Here is a 21119-nt window from a genome sequence, read left to right on the forward strand (position 1 = left end):
TAGTTAAGCATTCATACCTGATCATTGTACAATAATTGCTGTTAATTATATATAATGTTCTCCTTGTTCAGAATATTTTTAAATGCATAAAATACTTAGGATTACCAAGGAAGTCAAAGGTCAGTGAAATAGATATTTTTTTTTCCCCTGATGCCAGCTGGAACCCATGGTTTAGAAGAAAGATAATGAATTTCATTTTAGAAAAGTTGCTAACAGGATATTTCAGTGGAAATATCTAACAGACTCTTAGAAATGGAGGCCTGAAGCCAAGGAGACAGTTATGGGCTGGATATTCAGGTGTGGGAGTCATCTGAGAGGAAGACTGACATAATATTTAAAAAGCTAGACTTTAAGAATAAGGAGATATGGGTTCAAAACCTAGTTGTATGATCCAGAAAAGTCATTTAACTTACCTTTCTAATTGTTTCATAGGAATATCATGAAAGACTTTGTCAAATGCTTTTCTGAAATGTCGATATACAACTATGATATTCCCCTAGTAATGCTGTTTAAAAAGGAAATGAAGATGGTCTGGAATGACTTATTCTTTAAAGGAATCTATTCTGGCTTGTAGAGATTATTGCTTCTTTTCCCATGTGTTTATAAAGTATTCCTATAACAAGTCACTGCAATTTTATTAGGAACTGAAATTAAGCTCACTAGCCTGGATTTCAAGGTTTATTTTTGGAAAGTGGGAACATATTTGTCTCTCCTCAATTCTATGAACCTCTTTCATTATCTTTTAATTTTGCAAAGATCACTTTGTCATCACTTTCTCAAGTTCTTTCAGTATTCTAGAATGCAATTAACTGATCAGGGTGTAGTGACTTTAACATATTAAGGACTTATGCTCAGATTCAGTTCCCTAATAACAACTTTTGTTCCAATTTTCCCAGGCTGAAGAACGTGACTTACTAAAAGTCTATTTCATGTTACATTGCATTACAGTCCATTCCCAGCATAGTATCTGACCTTAAAGTAGCTAATTTTCTATTTCTCATAAGCAAATTCAAATGGTAATTTCAATTTTATAATACAAACCGTGATTCCATGGTACTATCATTAGAATGCCCTCTTCCTGAATAGTCTTGATCTGACTTGCTGTAATCTCTGTCTCGGGGGGATCGCTCCTGTTCTTCATATCTAAAATATTCAATAAAAAAGCAAAAAACGACAAGATGGAAAGTAATGTGGTATTAAATACTAATTTCTGAGAATTCTACTAGTTAATATTATATAATTAAATCACTTTTGAGAATATCTAGAAGACCACAGTGGAACAGGTTCAACCACATCACTCTCCTATTCAGTGAACTACAGTGACTCCCTTTCACCTCTGGGATCAAATACAAAATCATCTTTTTGGCACTTTAAGTCTTTGTAACCTAGCCTCATTTCCCATCTTTTCAATCTTCTTATACGTGACTTCCAGGCACATATTCTTTGATGTAGTGATAATGGCCTCTTGCTTGTTCTATGAACAAGACACTCTAACTTTTGGTTTCAGGCATTTGTTTTCTAGTTGTTCCCCATACAGGGAATAATTTCCTTCATCTTTGCATTCTGGCTTCCTTTAGATTCCAACTAAAATCCTATCTTAACCAACAATTCTTCTCAACTTCTCTTAATTCTAATGCTTTTCCTCTTTTAACTGTTTGACTTCTCTACTACATTTGACTTGTTTGTACCTATCTGTTCTCTGTTCTCCCCCCAAGAGCTATATTTGGTCTCATTTTGTTTCCCTAGCAATTAAGCATAATGCCTGACACATAGGAGGTACTTAATCAATGCTCACTGATTGATGAGCTGTTATTAAAAAATGTTGGCAGCTAACTCTGCTAAGGCTCACCCATCAAGTGTGGGTATAGTTTTTGGATCAAAAAATGAAGAGCCACCTAGCTCAACTCTCTTATTTTACAGATGAGACAAAGGAGAATCAAGAAGGTTAAATCACTTGCCTAAAAGTCACATAAAGTATTCATAAGTTGTAGTGAATTACAATGATCAAGTTTTAGGCCCTGGTTGAATTTGCCTTTGGTTGCAAATGCAGAGCTCAAGTTTTATACCTAAGGCATGCTACCAATATTTGATTATTTATTTGTAACTAGTTGCCAGCACAAAACTTTCAATTCCTGGTGAATTTTTCAACTTTCAAAATAAAAAAGGGAAAAAGGAACAAATTGGGGTAGTGGTTCCTTCACTAATTCTCTTTGTCCAAACCCAACTCAACATAATCATGACCCAATCATACTGTGGTTATCCAACTTATTAGCTTAATGTAAATATTGCATTATGAAACTGTCATACAGTTCTTGAAAAAAATGGATATTTAGGCACTCTTGTCAGCTTTGATCTTATACAACATACACAACAGTATATGGTAACAACTCTAATGGGGAGACAACATGCAAACAAATTTAAACAAAGCAAGCTATATATTGGAAAAACAGAAAATAATTAACATATGGAAGGCACTAGAATTAAGATAACAGAGAAGGCAGTCCTAGAGATGGGAGGTCCTAGGTTCAAATCTGGCCTCAGCCACTTCCTAGCTGTGTGACCCTGGGCAAGTCACTTGACCCCCATTGCCTAGCCCTTACCACTCTTCTGCCTTGGAGCCAATACACAGTATTGACTCCAAGAAGGAAGGTAAGGGTTATTAAAAAAAAAAAAGATAACAGAGAAGGTTTCATGTAGAAAGTAAGATTTTAATTGGAACTTAAAAGGAACCCAGGGAGGTCAGTAGTTGAAGCAGAGGAGGAAGAGTTTCTAGGAATGAGTAATAAATCAGTTCAGAACCCCAGTTCATTCTGTGGACTTGATTGGAAGATAGCTTCATATCTCAGCTGGTTGGAGAGCATGAGACTTCTAGCTAGTATACACTGAAATTGCAATAATTTCTAATCATTCTAGCTCTGTCTCCCCAACCCCAATTCATTTATTTTACCAATTACATGCATCAGTCAGATACATTTGGAACATAAAATTTATACCTATCTTCTGGAGAATTACTTCTCTGAGACAGTCCTCTTCTTTCTTGACCAGAATTATGCTTTTTAAATGAAAAGGGAAAAAAAGAAAATCATATAAGAATTGTTTGAATAAACATTTGTAGTCAATAGTACTGAATAAATGTTACCTAGAAATGACTTTTATTTAACTAGGTGCATATGTTTATTACTAAACTACAATCAATTATGTTCAGGTAAAAAGAGAATACTTTAGAAACACTTTGGTCAATTAATGTATTTTCTCATGTTACTTACAACATGAGGCTTCTGTGCCCAAAGTAAGCACCTAAATGAAGACATTGAAAACTAAACTCTACCACGCTCAAAAATTACTTTTGTCGAAGTCTGCCATTCATTAATTACATCTCTGTTTTTTCACTGAAATGAAATTTCCACTCACTAAAACACAGTTAACTTTAAAAGACTAGAAGAATTATGAGCCAGAACAAATGTGGGACAATTTTTTTTCCCTAAGAAAACAAACTATATTATATAGACATGTGAACATGGATAAACAGAATCAGTAATATTTAAATGATGTTGCTGGCAAAAGGATTCTATATCACAATTATATAATATATCAAACACAAGCATAGCTTTACAATGTAGCCTATAAAGATATTATCACTTTTGCAATTTTCCTGAAAGTAAGAAAAAATGAGACATAGTTGAGTCTCTTAGCAACTTCCCAATAAGAAGTCATTGTGAGAATATTTACAGCAAACTACATATAAGTTATCTTTTTCTGGTTTATTAGACCTATAACTTTCATGCAGATATTTTAGCTCTTAAAATCAGGATAAAATTGATAGAAGTAGGAAATCTATTTTATGTAAAAGAGCTAAAAGGAAATTTTAAAAATCCTATGTCAAGAGACTTCCGGTCAAGATGGCAGCTTAGAGAAAGCTAAAGTTCAGATCTCCAGAAAACCCTTCCCAACCGATCTCAAACTATAAGCTCCAAATCGCCGAAATTCAAAACGATCAACAGCATAGACCCTGGGAATCCTCCTCCTGGACCTGGACCTGGATCAAAAGGTATGGCCCCCCCTCAAAAGCCAGAACCCGAGATCACTCGGACCTAAGGGGTAGAAGCGCAGAGTCCAAGGCTCCAGGAAGCTGCAGCCCCGCCCCCCCTCAGAGAGCAGGGTCATCTGAAACAACAGCAACCCTCAGGGCGGGCAAGACAGCCTCACCAGCTGGATCCTGCTATCCAAGTCTCAGTGAAAGTCACTGCCCTCAGAGCTCCAGGAAGCCGCGCCCCTGCAGAGAGCAGGGTCCTCTGAAACAACAGCAACCCTCAGGGCCGACAAAACAGCCTCAGGGCCAGCTATTCTGAAGGCAACTTTCGGAGAGCAACCCGACCCAGTCCAGTCGAGGGGGCACCTTAGCAGCAGAGAAACAGAGAGAGCCGGGAGAGAGTGTGGCCCCCTGGTCCGACCCTTCCATTCCAGTTCCAGTGAAAGTCATTGCCTTAAAGCAACCCAGGGAAAGCTCATAGAACCGACAATCTACCCAGGACTAAAGTCTCTGAACACCAGACAGAGATAAGAAAAGCTAATCCTCCCCATTCAGAGATGGCAAAGTCCACAGAAGCACAGAAGCCCCAAAATCCCAAGAAAAATAAGAAGAAAGGGGCAACTTTGGACACATTCTACGGAGCCAAAATACAAAATACAGAGGAGATAGAAGACGATACACAAGAAAATGCTCCGAAACCTTCCAAAGGAAATGGAAACTCTCCACAAACCCAGGAAGAATTTGAATCAGAAATGACCAAAAAGATGGAAGCCTTCTGGGAGGAAAAGTGGGAAATAGTGCAAAAGAAATTCACGCATCTACAAAACTGGTGTGACCAAACTGAAAAGGAAAACCACGCTTTAAAGGCCAGAATCAGGCAGCTGGAAGACAACGATCTTGTAAAAGAGCAAGAATTAATAAAGCAAAGCCAAAATACCAAGAAATTAGAAGAGAACATAAAATATCTCACCGACAAGGTGACAGATCTGGAAAATAGAGGGAGAAGAGATAATTTAAGAATAATTGGATTTCCAGAAAAGCCAGAAATAAACACCAAACTCGACATCGTGATACAAGATATAATCAAAGAAAATTGCCCACAGATTCTAGAACAAGGGGACAATACAGCCACTGACAGAGCTCACAGAACACCTTCTACACTAAACCCCCAAAAGACAACTTTCAGGAATGTAATTGCCAAATGCCAAAGCTCTCAAACAAAAGAAAAAATCCTACAGGAAGCCAGAAAAAGACAATTTAGATATAAAGGAATGCCAATCAGGGTCACACAAGACCTTGCAAGTTCTACTCTGAATGATCGTAAGGCATGGAACATGATCTTCAGAAAGGCAAGAGAGCTGGGTCTTCAACCAAGAATCAGCTACCCAGCAAAACTGACTATATACTTCCAAGGGAAAGTATGGGCATTCAACAAAATAGAAGACTTCCAACTTTTTGCAAAGAAAAGACCAGAGCTCTGTGGAAAGTTTGATACCAAAAAACAAAGAGCAAGGAATACCTGAAAAGGTAAATATTAAGGAAAGGGGAAAGGGGAAAAATGTTATCTTCTTCTTTTACTCAAACTTTCTTCTATAAGGACTACATTTATATCAATCTATGTATACTAACATGTGGGGAAAATGTAATGTATAAATAGGGGATAAAGAAAGACCAAATGGAATAATCTTTCTCACACAAAGATTCACATGGGAAGGGGAGGGGAAGAAAACTCCTATAAGAAGGAGAGGAAGAGAGGGTTTTTTACTTAAACCTTAATCTCAGGGAAATCAACTCTGAGAGAGAAAAACATCCAGATCCATTGGGATCTTGAATTCTATCTTACCCAACAAGGGTAGGGAGAAGGGAAAACCAAGGGGGGGAGGGGGAGAGGGAAAACAAAAAGGGAGGGAAAGAGAGGGGGGAGGGGGAGGGAACAAAAAGGGAGGGACTAAAAAGGGAAACTTCAAGGGAGGGGACAAGGGGGACTGATTCAAAGTAAATCACTGGACTAAAAGGTAGAGCCCAAGAAGAAAAGGTTAGAATTAGGGAAGGCAATCAAAATGCCAGGGAGTCCACAAATGACAATCATAACTTTGAACGTGAATGGGATGAACTCACCCATAAAACGTAGACGAATAGCAGAATGGATTAGAATCCAAAACCCTACCATATGTTGTCTTCAAGAAACACACATGAGGCGGGTTGACACCCACAAGGTCAGAATTAAAGGATGGAGTAAGACCTTCTGGGCCTCAACTGATAGAAAGAAGGCAGGAGTGGTAATCATGATATCTGATAAAGCCAATGCAAAAATAGACCTGATCAAAAGGGATAGGGAAGGTAATTATATTTTGTTAAAAGGGACTTTAGACAATGAGGAAATATCATTAATCAACATGTATGCACCAAGTAATATAGCACCCAAATTTCTAATGGAGAAACTAGGAGAATTGAAGGAAGAAATAGACAGTAAAACCATATTAGTGGGAGACTTAAACCAACCATTATCAAATTTAGATAAATCAAATCAAAAAATAAATAAGAAAGAGGTAAAAGAAGTGAATGAAATCTTAGAAAAATTAGAATTAATAGACATATGGAGAAAAATAAATAGGGACAAAAAGGAATACACCTTCTCAGCACCACATGGCACATTCACAATAATTGACCATACATTAGGTCACAGAAACATAGCACACAAATGCAGAAAAGCAGAAATAATGAATGCAGCCTTCTCAGATCCAAGGCAATAAAAATAATGATTAGTAATGGTACATGGAAAACCAAATCTAAAACCAATTGGAAATTAAACAATATGATACTCCAAAATCGTTTAGTTAAAGAAGAAATCATAGAAACAATAAATAATTTCATCGAGGAAAATGACAATGGCGAAACATCCTTTCAAACCTTTTGGGATGCAGCCAAAGCAGTAATCAGAGGTAAATTCATATCCCTGAATGCTTTTATTAACAAACTAGGGAGAGCAGAGATCAATCAATTGGAAATGCAAATGAAAAAACTCAAAAACGATCAAATTAAAACTCCCCAGCAGAAAACCAAACTAGAAATCCTAAAAATTAAGGGAGAAATTAATAAAATCGAAAGTGATAGAACTATTGATTTAATAAATAAGACAAGAAGCTGGTACTTTGAAAAAACAAACAAAATAGACAAAGTACTGGTCAATCTAATTAAAAAAAGGAAGGAAGAAAAGCAAATTAACAGCATTAAAGATGAAAAGGGGGACAGCACCTCCGATGAATAGGAAATTAAGGTAATCATTAGAAATTACTTTGCCCAATTATATGGCAATAAATACACCAATTTAGGGGATATGGATGAATATATACAAAAATACAAACTGCCTAGACTAACAGAAGAGGAAATAGAATTCTTAAATAATCCCATATCAGAAAATGAAATCCAACAAGCCATCAAAGAACTTCCTAAGAAAAAATCCCCAGGGCCTGATGGATTCACCTGTGAATTCTATCAAACATTCAGAGAACAGTTAATCCCAATACTATACAAACTATTTGACATAATAAGCAAAGAGGGAGTTCTACCAAAGTCCTTTTACGATACAAACATGGTACTGATTCCAAAACCAGGCAGGCCAAAAACAGAGAAAGAAAATTATAGACCAATCTCCCTAATGAATATAGATGCAAAAATCTTAAATAGGATACTAGCAAAAAGACTCCAGCAAGTGATCAAAAGGATCATTCACCATGATCAAGTAGGATTTATACCAGGGATGCAGGGCTGGTTCAATATTAGGAAAACTATCCACATAATTGACCACATCAACAAGCAAACCAGCAAGAACCACATGATTAACTCAATAGATGCAGAAAAAGCATTTGATAAAATACAACATCCATTCCTATTAAAAACACTAGAAAGCATAGGAATAGAAGGGTCATTCCTAAAAATAATAAACAGTATATATCTAAAACCATCAGCTAATATCATCTGCAATGGGGATAAACTAGACACATTCCCAATAAGATCAGGAGTGAAACAAGGATGCCCATTATCACCTCTACTACTTGACATTGTACTAGAAACACTAGCAGTAGCAATTAGAGAAGAAAAAGAAATTGAAGACATCAAAATAGGCAAGGAGGAGACCAAGTTATCACTCTTTGCAGATGACATGATGGTCTACTTAAAGAATCCTAGAGATTCAACCAAAAAGCTAATCGAAATAATCAACAACTTTAGCAAAGTTGCAGGATACAAAATAAACCCACATAAATCATCAGCTTTTCTATATATCTCCAACACAGCTCAGCAGCAAGAACTAGAAAGAGAAATCCCATTCAAAATCACCTTAGACAAAATAAAATACCTAGGAATCTACTTCCCGAGACAAACACAGGAACTATATGAACACAACTACAAAACACTCGCCACACAACTAAAACTAGACTTGAGCAATTGGAAAAACATTAACTGCTCATGGATAGGACGAGCCAATATAATAAAAATGACCATCCTACCCAAACTTATTTATCTATTTAGTGCCATACCCATTGAACTACCAAAATACTTCTTCACTGATTTAGAAAAAATCATAACAAAGTTCATTTGGAAGAACAAAAGATCAAGGATATCCAGGGAAATAATGAAAAAAAACACATATGATGGGGGCCTTGCAGTCCCTGACCTTAAACTATATTACAAAGCAGCAGTCATCAAAACAATTTGGTACTGACTAAGAAACAGAAAGGAAGATCAGTGGAATAGACTGGGGGAAAGCGACCTCAGCAAAACAGTATACGATAAACCCAAAGATCCCAGCTTTTGGGACAAAAACCCACTATTCGATAAAAACTGCTGGGAAAATTGGAAGACAGTGTGGGAGAGACTAGGAATAGATCAACACCTCACACCCTACACCAAGATAAATTCAAAATGGGTGAAAGACTAAAACATAAAGAAGGAAACCCATAAGTAAATTGGGTAAACACAGAATAGTATACATGTCAGACCTTTGGGAGGGGAAAGACTTTAAAACCAAGCAAGACATAGAAAGAATCACAAAATGTAAAGTAAGTCATTTTGACTACATCAAATTAAAAAGCTTTTGTACAAACAAAACCAATGTAACTAAAATCAGAAGGGAAACAACAAACTGGGAAAAAATCTTCATAGAAACCTCTGACAAAGGTTTAATTACTCAAATTTATAAAGAGCTAAATCAACTGTACAAAAAAATCAAGCCATTCTCCAATTGATAAATGGGCCAGGGACATGGATAGGCAGTTCTCAGATAAAGAAATCAAAACTATTAACAAGCACATGAAGAAGTGTTCTAAATCTCTTATAATCAGAGAGATGCAGATCCAAATAACTCTGAAGTATCACCTGACACCTAGCAGACTGGCTAACAGGACAGCAAAGGAAAGTAATGAATGCTGGAGGGGATGTGGAAAAGTAGGGACATTAATTCATTGCTGGTGGAGTTGTGAACTGATCCAACCATTCTGGAGGGCAATTTGGAACTATGCCCAAAGGGCGACAAAAGAATGTCTACCCTTTGATCCAGCCATAGCACTGCTGGGTCTGTACCCCAAAGACATAATGGACAAAAAGACTTGTACAAGAATATTCATAGCTGCGCTCTTTGTGGTGGCCAAAAACTGGAAAACGAGGGGATGCCGATCAATTGGGGAATGGCTGAGCAAATTGTGGTATATGTTGGTGATGGAATACTATTGTGCTAAAAGGAATAATAAAGTGGAGGAGTTCCATGGAGACTGGAACAACCTCCAGGAAGTGATGCAGTGCGAGAGGAGCAGAACCAGGAGAACATTGTACACAGAGACTAATACACTGTGGTATAATCGAACGTAATGGACTTCTCCATTAGTGGCGGTGTAATCTCCCTGAACAACTTGCAGGGATCCAGGAGAAAAAAACACCATTCATAAGCAAAGGATAATTATGGGAGTGGAAACACCGAGGAAAAGCAACTGCCTGAATACAGCGGTTGAGGGGACATGACAGAGGAGAGACTCTAAATGAACACTCTAATGCAAATATTATCAACATAGCAATGGGTTCAAATCAAGAAAACATGTAATGCCCAGTGGATTTACGCGTCGGCTATGGGGAGTGGGGGGGAGGAAAAGAAAATGATCTATGTCTTTAATGAATAATGCTTGGAAATGATCAAATAAAATATAAAAAAAAAAAATCCTATGTCAACTAAATGTTCAAGTGCCAAACAGTCTTTAGTCAAACTCACTCAATCAGGTACTTGGAGGAAAAGATGTTTACTACACAATTGGCTTGTGTATTTATCCACATGTAGGACTTATTTTATGGTATATAAATGCATTAAAAATATTTTATTGATTAGTGATAGACCCTTTTTTAATTTTATATTTTCTGGCAAGTAGCAGAAGCAAATCAATAGATTTGCTGATATGGTCTTAGGACACAGCACTAAAGAATGTAATAATTAAAATAATAAAAACAATCCTATCTTTACACAGTAAAAATTATATATATGTCTGTACCTATACATACACATATGTAGAAATCACTTTACATATTTGTATGGATAAATTTCACAATCTAAGATACATAATTATGTATTCAGAATAATACCACACTTCAAATATTAAGCATGGTATAAAAGTCAAAGTTAACGAATAAAACAAAATAATCAAATTCAGTCAGCCTAACATTTTAGACATATATGTCCATAAAGCAAAGCATGACCATACATCTGAAAGACCATAAATGAAAGATTTTTTAAAAAAAATCTAATAAGACTTAATAAAGCTCTAATAAGACTGGTAAATCACAATAATGACCAAGAAACGAGGTACAAAAGAACTCTTCATGTCACCAATAGCTTGGTTACTAATTCAGTTTGACAAATATTTATTGGGTACCTAATATGTAACAGGCAATGGGAAAACAAAGACAAAACTAAGGCTGTCCTTTCCTCTAAGGAACTTAGTGAACACACAAAGAAAAATAATTTGGAGAGCCTATTCTGCCTAGAAAAGGGTAAGAAGGTAGGGCACAATGAGATAAATAAGATTTAAACACAGTACTCTAGAAAGACATAAGGAGAGAGCAATTACTTTTAGTCACAGGAATTTGTAAGGGCAATAAAGCTAAATGAACATGAATAAGTTTTAACTATCTCCCAAACTTGCTGAGGAGACATAATATGAACATAGCCTCTATAGATACTTGAAAATGAACAAATAAATATTTGTTTCAGAAAACTGTCTACTTTTCCAATCAAGATCTCATTTTCAAGTTGTTCAATTCTGATTCCATTTGACAGAAATTTTCAATGTGTAAAAAAGAAATTTAATTAAGCAGCCTCTCATTTGTATTAGCTTAGAATTCCTTTCATTTGATACCTTATAACTGAGTGATTTTTCTTAAGAATACAGTCCCAGGGGGGCAGCTGGGTAGCTCAGTGGATTGAGAGCCAGTCCTAGAGACGGGAAGTCCTAGGTTCAAATCTGGCCTCAGACACTTCCCAGCTGTGTGACCCTGGGCAAGTCACTTGACCCCCATTGCCTAGCCCTTACCACTCTTCTGCCTTGGAGCCAATACACAGTATTGACTCCAAGACGGAAGGTAAGGGTTAAAAAAAAAAAGAAGAAGAATACAGTCCCAGACAAAAGTATGTATAAGTAACCAGATTGAGAATATAGTCCCAGAATTACCTGAGTTATAATCTTAAATGTACGTTGTTATTATATTAATCATGGGTTACTATGTTAATCCTAGATATGCGAAACCATTCTATAATGCACTTTATATCAAATTAATTTTATGTAAGAGACTATAGGCACCAGAAGATCATCCAAAGGTCATGGAAGAGGGGAGCCCTAGAGGCCAGAAGACCTGAAGGCCAGGAACTTCAAAAGGCGAGAGCTCTAGAGCCCTCCAAGGGCTCGTGGGGGTTGAGGATTTCAGGATTTCCTATTATGTCAAGAAAGACCCCTGTAAGTCCCTCTTTTTGCCTTTAAAAACCTGCCAATGTCAAGGATCAGTCTCAGATTTAACAGGGAAATATGCTGAACTCTGGCTTGTTTATCTTGCCCACCAAAACCAGACTTTGTTCAGACAGTACTTTGCCCAGTTTTTTTTTCTTTCAAATGAGGTACTTAATGTCTTTCCATGCCCATTAAATTCCTTGGAGCAGCAGGCAGAAGCCAAGACTTGTGAAACCATGAATTGGGAGACCTTCTCATTGATCATACCATTGATGCAGATTCAGGAGACCTCAGAGGCAATCTAGTCCAACTTCCTCATTTTATCTCTGAGGAAACTGAAGCCTAGGAAGACCAGGTGACCTGCCAATAGGCAGCAACAACAAAAAGGATCAAACCTATAATGTGGGGAAGCCAGATGCACCTTGTACCACAATCAGCTGTCTCTTTCCAAGAAAAGAGTAAAAAAATGGTTCAGAGAGGGGTGTATTTTCATCAAGCTTTCAAATGCTGTTAGTTTTCATAAAATTAAGATTATCTTTATATTTTACAATTATAAATATTCCAAAAGTCTCCTTCCCTTTCCCTAATTCTTGATGAACAATTCTGATATTAGAAAATGTTTTCTTCATTCAATTCCATTTTTAAATGGTGCTTATCTCTTTAATCTGCCTAACGCAAATTTAAAAATACTTACTTTTATGTGAGCCACGCTACTTTTCATTTTCTGTTGTTTACTTCTGTTTGTAGCAGTCTCAGTACACTAACTGCACCAAAATTGGCATTAAAGAATCCAATGATATGAATTCCTTGGTATTCAGTTTTTCCCTCTTGACTGGAGAAATTTCATCTATGAGACACACAAAAATCAAAAGTCCACTTTTAGTAACAATAGTGAAAAATGTGTTTTAAATAGCACAAAAGGTCTTTTTTCAATACAGGAAAGACCTGATACGTTGTTACAAGATAATACAAAAGATAACCTATAAAGTTCAATTTAAGCAACAATAAAATGAAAATGAAAATCTTCATGCAGTTTCATATCCAATGCATAGTAAATATTAACTGAAAAAGATAAAAATAATTGAAAAGATGATTTTCCTTTTTTGTTCCTTCCAGAACATAAGAAACAAAGAAACAGTGGGAAACAATGCAGAAACTACAGGCACAGAGTGACTGCAAAAATGATCAAAAAAGTGGCAGTCCTGCACAGAAAGAATTCTAGGAAGATACTGTCTAGCGGCAATTCCTCATCAAAGTCTAAAGAAGACAAACAAGAAGGACTTTAACACTAAAATTTCTTTATTTAATAATCTGTGTAAAAATATCTTCCTGTTGGGGGCAGCTGGGTAGCTCAGTGGATTGAGAGCTAGCCCTAGAGACGGGAGGTCCTAGGTTCAAATCTGGCCTCAGACACTTCCCAGCTGTGTGACCCTGGGCAAGTCACTTGACCCCCATTGCCTAGCCCTTACCACTCTTCTGCCTTGGAGCCAATACACAGTATTGACTCCAAGTCGGAAGGTAAGGGTTTAAAAAAGAAAAATCTTCCTGTTAGCTTTAACTACTTTAAATTTCTTATTGAAAGTATGACATTAACATACAAATTATAATACCTTTACAAACCTTCTCAAGGGAAAGTGAATTAAGGATTCAACTGTTTGACAAGTATCCCATAAAAATATAAGGACAAATACCCAAACCTTTCTACTTTCAAGCAGAACAGTAATGGCTTAAAAAAATAAGCGGATCCCATTTAACTGTATAGAAATATAAAAGCAAATACTATCAGAAGCACAGGTTAACCATGACTGGCTCTCACACTCTCTCCTCCCTTACTTGGGGGGCATTTAATTTAAAGAGCTTCTATTTCTTCTGTATTCCATCTGTAAATGGAAAGGTTGACGTGAAGGCCCTTCAAATCCTGCCTAATATTTACTATGTCATTTCATCAGTTTCCCCTCAAGCATAAAATACAAAATCCTTTGCTTGGTGTTTAACATGTTTCCTCCAGCCTCTGGGCACTATGTAATGCAGTGATATTTGCTTATTGGCTGTTCCTCAAACAGAACTCTCCATCTTCCAATTCAAGGTATTTTTTGCTGACTGTCTCCCACTTCTGGAATGTTTTCTCTCTTTATTTCTATCCCCTTAGCTAAAATCCTACCTACAAGAAGTCTCTCCTGATTCCTCTTAATTCTAGTGGTTTTGCTGTAGATTATTTCCACTTTCCCCTGCATATAACATATATAGTTGTTTGCGTGTTATCTCCCTGTTTGATGATGAACTCCTTGAGAGCAGAGATGGTCTCTTACCTTTCTGTGTAATGTTAGTACTTATTAGCATAGTGCTTGGTATATAGTTGGCACTTAATAAATATTTACTGATTGAATACTTAAAATTATAAATTGCCTGGACTAACAGGAGGAAATAAAATATTTAAATAAATCTATTTTAGAAAATGAAATTAAACAGGCTATAGAAGAACTTCCTAAGGAAAAAAAAAAGCATCTGGAATAGATGGATTTACCAGTGAATTTGACCAAAAACTGAAAGATCTAATTCCAATATTAAATAAGTAATTTAGAACAATTGGTAAAGAAAAAGTCCTGCCAGACTCATACTATGAAACAATGTTGCTGATACCTAACCAGAAAGAATAAAATTATAGGCTAACTTCACTAATGAACATAGATGTAAAAATTCTAAATAAAACATTAACCAGGAGATTATAATAATTATCACAAAGATTATACATTAGAACCAGACAGTATTTATATCAGGTATACAGGGGTAGTTTAATATCAGAAATGTTATTAACCTAATTGATTATATCAACAAAAACCCAAAAAAACAGAAATCATATGATTATATCTCAAAAGATGCAGAAAATGTTTTTGACAAAATACTTATACTAAAAACACTTAAAATAGGCATAAATGGATTTTTCCTTAAATTAATAAGTATATATTTGAAACTATCAGCAAAAATTGTATGTAGTGGGTATAAGTCAAAGGCATTTCCTATAAGATCAGGAGTAAAATAAGGATGCCCATTATCACCAATATTATTTAATATAGTACTAGAAATGCCAGCAATAGCAATAAGAGAAGAAAAAGAAACTAATGGTGTCAGAATGGGCAAAGAGGTAATAAAATCTTCTCTTTTTGCTGATCACATATAGAAAATTCTAGAGATTAAACTAAAAATTGAAATATGTATCCATAATTTTAGCAAAGTAGCAATAATGATCCATGTGAATCATCAACATTTCTAAATATCACTAACAATGCCCTGCAAGAAGAGATAATAAGAAATAACCCACTTAAATTAACCATAGAATAAAATACCTAGGAGTATAGCAGCCAAAACAATCTACAGACCATATGAATATAATTATTAAACACTTTTCATACAAGTAAAGTCAGATTTAAATATTTGGAGAAATAGTAATTGTTCACTGGTGGGCAGGCCAATATAATTAAAATGACAATTCTACCAAAGTTAGACTCCTTTTACAATGCCATCCCAATTAAATTACTAAAAAAATCATTTTATTGAACAAGAAAAAACAACAAAATTCCTTTAAAAAACAAAAGGTAAAGAATATAAAAGGAAATAATAAAAAATGTTAAGGAAGGGGGTCTAGTAGTACCAGATTTCAAATTATATTATAAAGCAGTAATTATCAAAACTATCTGGTACTGGCTAAGAAATCAAAAAGTAGATTAGTGGAATAGAATAGACATGTAACAAACAATCTTAAAAGATTATGGTAACTTTGTGACAAAGTAAAGATCCAAGTTTTTTTGAGTAAGAATTAACTTTTTGGTAAACATGATTGGGAAAACTAGAAAGCAGTTAAGAATGTTATTATTAAAACATTCGAGCACATAAGTTAGATTTGGTTTAGAAAGATTTCAGATAAACCCAATAAAAAGTTTAAAAGGAACTGCTGCAAAATATGGCCACTATTATTAAAAATAAGAATTTTTTGGTAAAAAATTTACTTATAGTTGCTACCCTATAAGATTTCCATGAAAAATAAAATAAAAAAGGAAGAAGAAAACAAAAATTATATGCAATTTCTTCCTGACGTGCTGTTTTTTTTTTAGTGGGCCTATCAACCTTTAACTAACTTAAATTTCTTTTAATTTTAGAAGAGTGCTTAAGTACTATTTATTTACAAATATAAATGATACTTATTCACATATATATGCATGGCCTAAAGGAGAGGAACAAATTTTGCAGGTCATCAAGAATAGGCAAGACAAAGTAGGACAGTGATGGCAAATCTTTTAGAGACTGAGTGGCCTTACTCATGTCACATATGAGCCTTTAATCCAGACAGGGGAGGGAAGAAGTGCTACCACTGTGCTGCTAGGCAGAGGGGCAGATGATGTGAAAAAATGTCCTCAGATGTGGTGGAGAGGGGAAAGGGAGCAGTCCCCTCCAACACACGTGCCATTGGTTCACCAACACAGGAGTATGAGTTCTTTCCCCATAGTCTGGGAAATTTTCTTCCATTTATTTATTGGTATGAAAAAAAAAGACTATCTTAAGTGTGTGGCTAGCTTGAATAGGTTATAAACTGTTCAAAAGCAGACCATTTTGAAACCTAAAATATTTTTAGAATATTTAAAATAGAATGTCAATAAAGCAAATTTATGAGGAAAACACAGCCAAAATTAGGCCAATAAATTTATATTGTTAGTTTTAAATCTAATAAATACTGTTAAAAGATAATCCTGAACAAAAATTAGCATTTGATGTAAAGACTGAGCCAAATTTACAAAAATAATGATTTGCTAAATAATAAAATGTTCAAATGATATGAACTGGCAGTTTTCAGTTTCATGAAAAAAAGTTTGAAATGATTACTGATTATACATATATGCAATTATAACACCTCTGGGGTACCTATCAGATTGGCTAACATGACAGAAAAGGAAAATTACTAATACTAAAGACAATGTGTAAAAATAGTCACTAATGTACTGCTATAGGAGTTATCAATTAGTCCAACCATTCTGGAGAACAATTTGGAACTATGCCCAAAGGGCTATAAAACTGAAATACCTATTTATAATATTCTCTGATTCTATAATACCACTACTGAATCTGTATCCCAAAGGGATCATAAAAAAGTAGAAAGGGCCTTCTTGTACAAAACTATTTATAACTGCAATTTTTGTGGTGGCCAAGAATAAGGGATATCCATTAATTGGGAATGGCCAAACAAGAGGTATATGATTGTGATAGAATACTGTTGTGCTTTAAGAAATGGTGAGCAATTCAGTTTCAGAAAAACCTGAGGAGACTTTGATGAACTCATGCAAAGTGAAGTGAGCAGAACCAGGAAAACATTGTATACAATAACAGCAACACTGTAACTATGATAAACTGTAAAAGATCCTTCCAGAAATGGAGAGGGAAGATAATTGACCAAAAAAGAAAGTTCCTGTAGATACCAAAATAATTATACCATCACTATTGGTGGTACAAAATTTTTTCCTGGGCTCGGGGAAAAAACTGGAAAGAAAATAGATATCTTTTTGTGGAATAAGAAAACATGAATAGGTAAAAGGATGTGGAATACTGGATAGAATTTCCAGATTTGGGAACATGTTGGCCAATTTTAGTGTTTATTCTTCTTGAGTAGTGGTTTGATATGGTCAGATCTGTGCTTAAGGATTGTCAATTCATTCCCTTTTGTTAAAAGCATTTATTTGGTGCCTGTGTGTCTACAACATTTAACTAATTTTAAAAAGTCCAAAAAACAAAACTAAAAAACATGTAAGATTCAGATCCTGTCTTTGAGGAATTTACAAAATTATTATAATATATCAAGAGACTATTTTTTCCAGCTCCCTTTGAAGTCCAGAATAATTCCATGCATGTAGGTTAAGGACAAGAGAAAACATTTCAGGTTAGAAAGATCCTTTGAGTAAAATAGTCCAAGTAAATTACATTCAATCACACATTTCTAGATAAATAATCTATTATATAACTTATTGATAGTTATCTAGCAAAAGTTCAACCCATGTGAATAAAATGATAGGTCACAGAGAAAAAAAGAAAAGGGGAAGTATGGAAGAACAGTATTATAATGGACAAGAGAAGTAGCAAATGAAATATAGATTAAATGAGGTACAAATTGACAATAGAGTCTGCAGGCTTTGGGAATTCCAGCAGCCATTTATAATCTAATAAAGTAGCCCTTAAAGCAGCTTTGACAAAGTATTGGCAGGTGTGTGGGGCTGGCATGGGATGAGCTCCATTCCCCCTCTTCTCAGAGCAGGAGGACATTTTTTATGCCCTGCCCCTCTGTCCAGCTGCCCAAAGCAAGCACTGCCTCCCTACACTCTCTGGGATAACATGGGGGGACTCACAGGCAGCTCTGAAGTAGCAGTATGAGCACAGGAATTAGAAAACATTTGCCAACCCTGTCTTAAAGGAAAAGGCAATCTCCAATTTAAGTGCCTTGAATGAGTAAAGAAGAAATAGTCTCTTTCACCTAATGGTATGTAAAATTTCAGGTTTGAAATTGTAGGGGGAAAAAACGTTCATCATATACAATAATGTGATGATGAGTAATTTTGTCTTATTACCCACATGATTTGCAGAGGTTAAATCACTTTCAAAATGCCCTGTTAAATGACAAAAAGGGTCACTGTATCAAACTTGTTATTCTATCTTTCAGAGACTCCAGTATAATTTCAACATATGTATAAGATACCTCATTGGAGAAGAGCCTTTAATATATTTTGCTTTACCAAATCAAATGCCTTTTTATAGGTAGTAAGTATATTAAGATTTTGTATACTCTGCATCTTTTGCTAAATTATGTGATAGTACATAAAATGTGGTCTAGATGAATTTCTCATTACTTATCAAAGGAGATATTAAATAGAAGCATACCAAACAAAAGGACTGCCACTGTTCAGGAGATCCAATGTTGAGACCAAATTGAAGGCAATGACCTACCGATAGTAAAACTCCTCCAGATGTCTCTATTTATGCATTGTTATGTGCTAATTACATAAATCCCTCAAAAACTTTGGAATGTTCTAAGTAAAATGTATAATATTCTAACGATCTCAGTATTAACCATCTACACAGAAAAAAAGAAATAGATGAAGAATGTCTATCGTCCAGACTGTGGTATCCACAACCTAGAGCATGTTGTATGTATGTATCTTAGACTGACATTGAAAATGGACAATGAGTCAGACCAAGAATTTAAAAAAGAAAAAATTCCATTAAGAAATTGAGGAGGCAGCTGGGTAGCTCAGTGGATTAAGAACCAGGCGTAAAGACAGGAGATCCTAGGTTCAAATCTGGCCTCAGACACTTCCCAGCTGTGTGACCCTGGGCAAGTCACTTGACCCCCCATTGCCTAGCCCATAGGGTTCTTCTGCCTTGGAGTCAATACACAGTATTGACTCCAAGACAGAAGGTAAGGGTTAAAAAAAAAAAAAGAAATTATGAAATTATTTTTTCACCCCAAACTCTGTAATAAAAATATTATTCTGATCCAAATAATGAAGCACTATAGTTTCTAAAATTGGAAGTTAAAGTACACCCAAGAGTCAATACAGCAGCATACAGGAAGAGACTGTGATACAATATAATTAATAAGGAAAATTAGCTTTAAAAGTGTGATGGAATGCTGTAGGATCAAAGGAGACAATATAAAGTCTATTTATACTATGAAGTGTCCACATATTTTCTTTTGTTATTCATCTTCAGTCTTTACTTTTTTCCCAAATGAAGTTTTGAAATGTTTTTCTTTTCATTTATATCAAATCATGTTAGATATGATGTTTCTTCCCCAGCTCATCTGTGTCATTTCTTACCTTTTTGTCTCTCCACTAAGTTATTTGTTGGGCTATCAGTAAACAATCTGAATACAAACATATGTCTCCAAATTTAAGTGTGAAAGTGACAAGATTGTCAAAATATTGTCCTAGGAGTTATACTAAAATAACGAATATAGCAGTAGTATTATTCAAAATTATCCAGGTCTGTGGGGGAAATTCTTATAGTTCAATATGTGTTGTCTGGTACTTGGAGTAACTGGGAATTCCTGAGATGAGAGTAATTTATATAGAATTTATAGCTCTCTCTGCTCTTCTTAGAATTACAATGCAGATTTTACGATAATACAGAAATAGTACGACTTCTTATCACAAATAACCAACTCAGCAAAACTACACCTGCACTTTCCTACACAAGAATATTTTAAAGCAATCACCGAAGCACCAGTTCAAGATTGGGGTTGAGAAGGAATTTTCTAACCTTAGTCTGAGGATTTAAATATGATCCCAGCAACATATCCTGTTTACTTTTTAAAGATCAACCTAACTAAATAAAATGAAGCTCAACACCAGTTGACTAACCATTTGATGATGACTTTTTGAACACAGTCACTAAACATGCAAAATACAAAAAGGCCCTCAGTTCTGTCATCATTTCCTGAAATAACAAAAACTAGGAATTCAGAGTGAAATAAGGAGAACCAAAAGAATATTCAATGAAATGAATTTAAACATCACTAGAAGGAAATTAAAGTGTAAGTAACTGAAAAATCTAATGCTGGTATTGGAAGATAGATAATGAATTGTCAGATATGGTCACCATATTAATTGGTTTTCTCTTTTAAAATGGAAGACTTGATATAAAGTGGGTGAGTTTCTTCCCTTAAAAATGACTATGATAAAATATAAAAGGCATCAATAAAACCTTATTTTTTAAAAATAAAATTTTAAAACAGACCAACATAATTAAGTTTATGTAGCAACATTTGTAGTCAAGGATGAAGAGGTAATGTCATCAAGAATGGATAAGCCCCTTTAAATCAAATTAACAAATATTTTGACACTATGTGACTTTGAAAAAGGCAGGAATAGAAAATGATGATGAAGGATATGTTGGAGAATATGAATCAAGAGTAAAGAATGAGAGCAGTCAAAGGCAGAAGCCTCAAACTTATATATGGAGTGCCCCCAAAATCTGAGCACAGTTTTAATATTTGATAGTTTAAAACTGCACACAGACTCTGGAAACTCACTGAACTTTTGGAAATAGGTTCAAATAGCATCTCTAGAGAT

The 21119-nt window shown here is 35.1% G+C and overlaps 1 protein-coding gene across 2 annotated transcripts in view; it reads right to left on the reverse strand.

Annotated features, from left to right (window-relative positions):
* Positions 1 to 21119, reverse strand: part of CWC22 (CWC22 spliceosome associated protein homolog) — an 88401-nt gene that overhangs the window by 61152 nt on the left and 6130 nt on the right. For both annotated transcript variants that reach the window (XM_007494462.3, XM_056794090.1), the window contains exons 2-4: positions 12707 to 12859; positions 2994 to 3052; positions 1042 to 1143 (exon numbers count right to left, since the gene is read on the reverse strand). In XM_007494462.3, the coding sequence (XP_007494524.2) occupies positions 1042 to 1143; positions 2994 to 3052; positions 12707 to 12733 (188 nt within the window). In that variant the 5' untranslated portion in view covers positions 12734 to 12859. The remainder of the gene's footprint in view (positions 1 to 1041; positions 1144 to 2993; positions 3053 to 12706; positions 12860 to 21119) is intronic.

Source organism: Monodelphis domestica, chromosome 4 (assembly GCF_027887165.1).
Source record: "Monodelphis domestica isolate mMonDom1 chromosome 4, mMonDom1.pri, whole genome shotgun sequence".
In the NCBI taxonomy this organism is placed as follows: Eukaryota; Metazoa; Chordata; class Mammalia; order Didelphimorphia; family Didelphidae; genus Monodelphis; species Monodelphis domestica.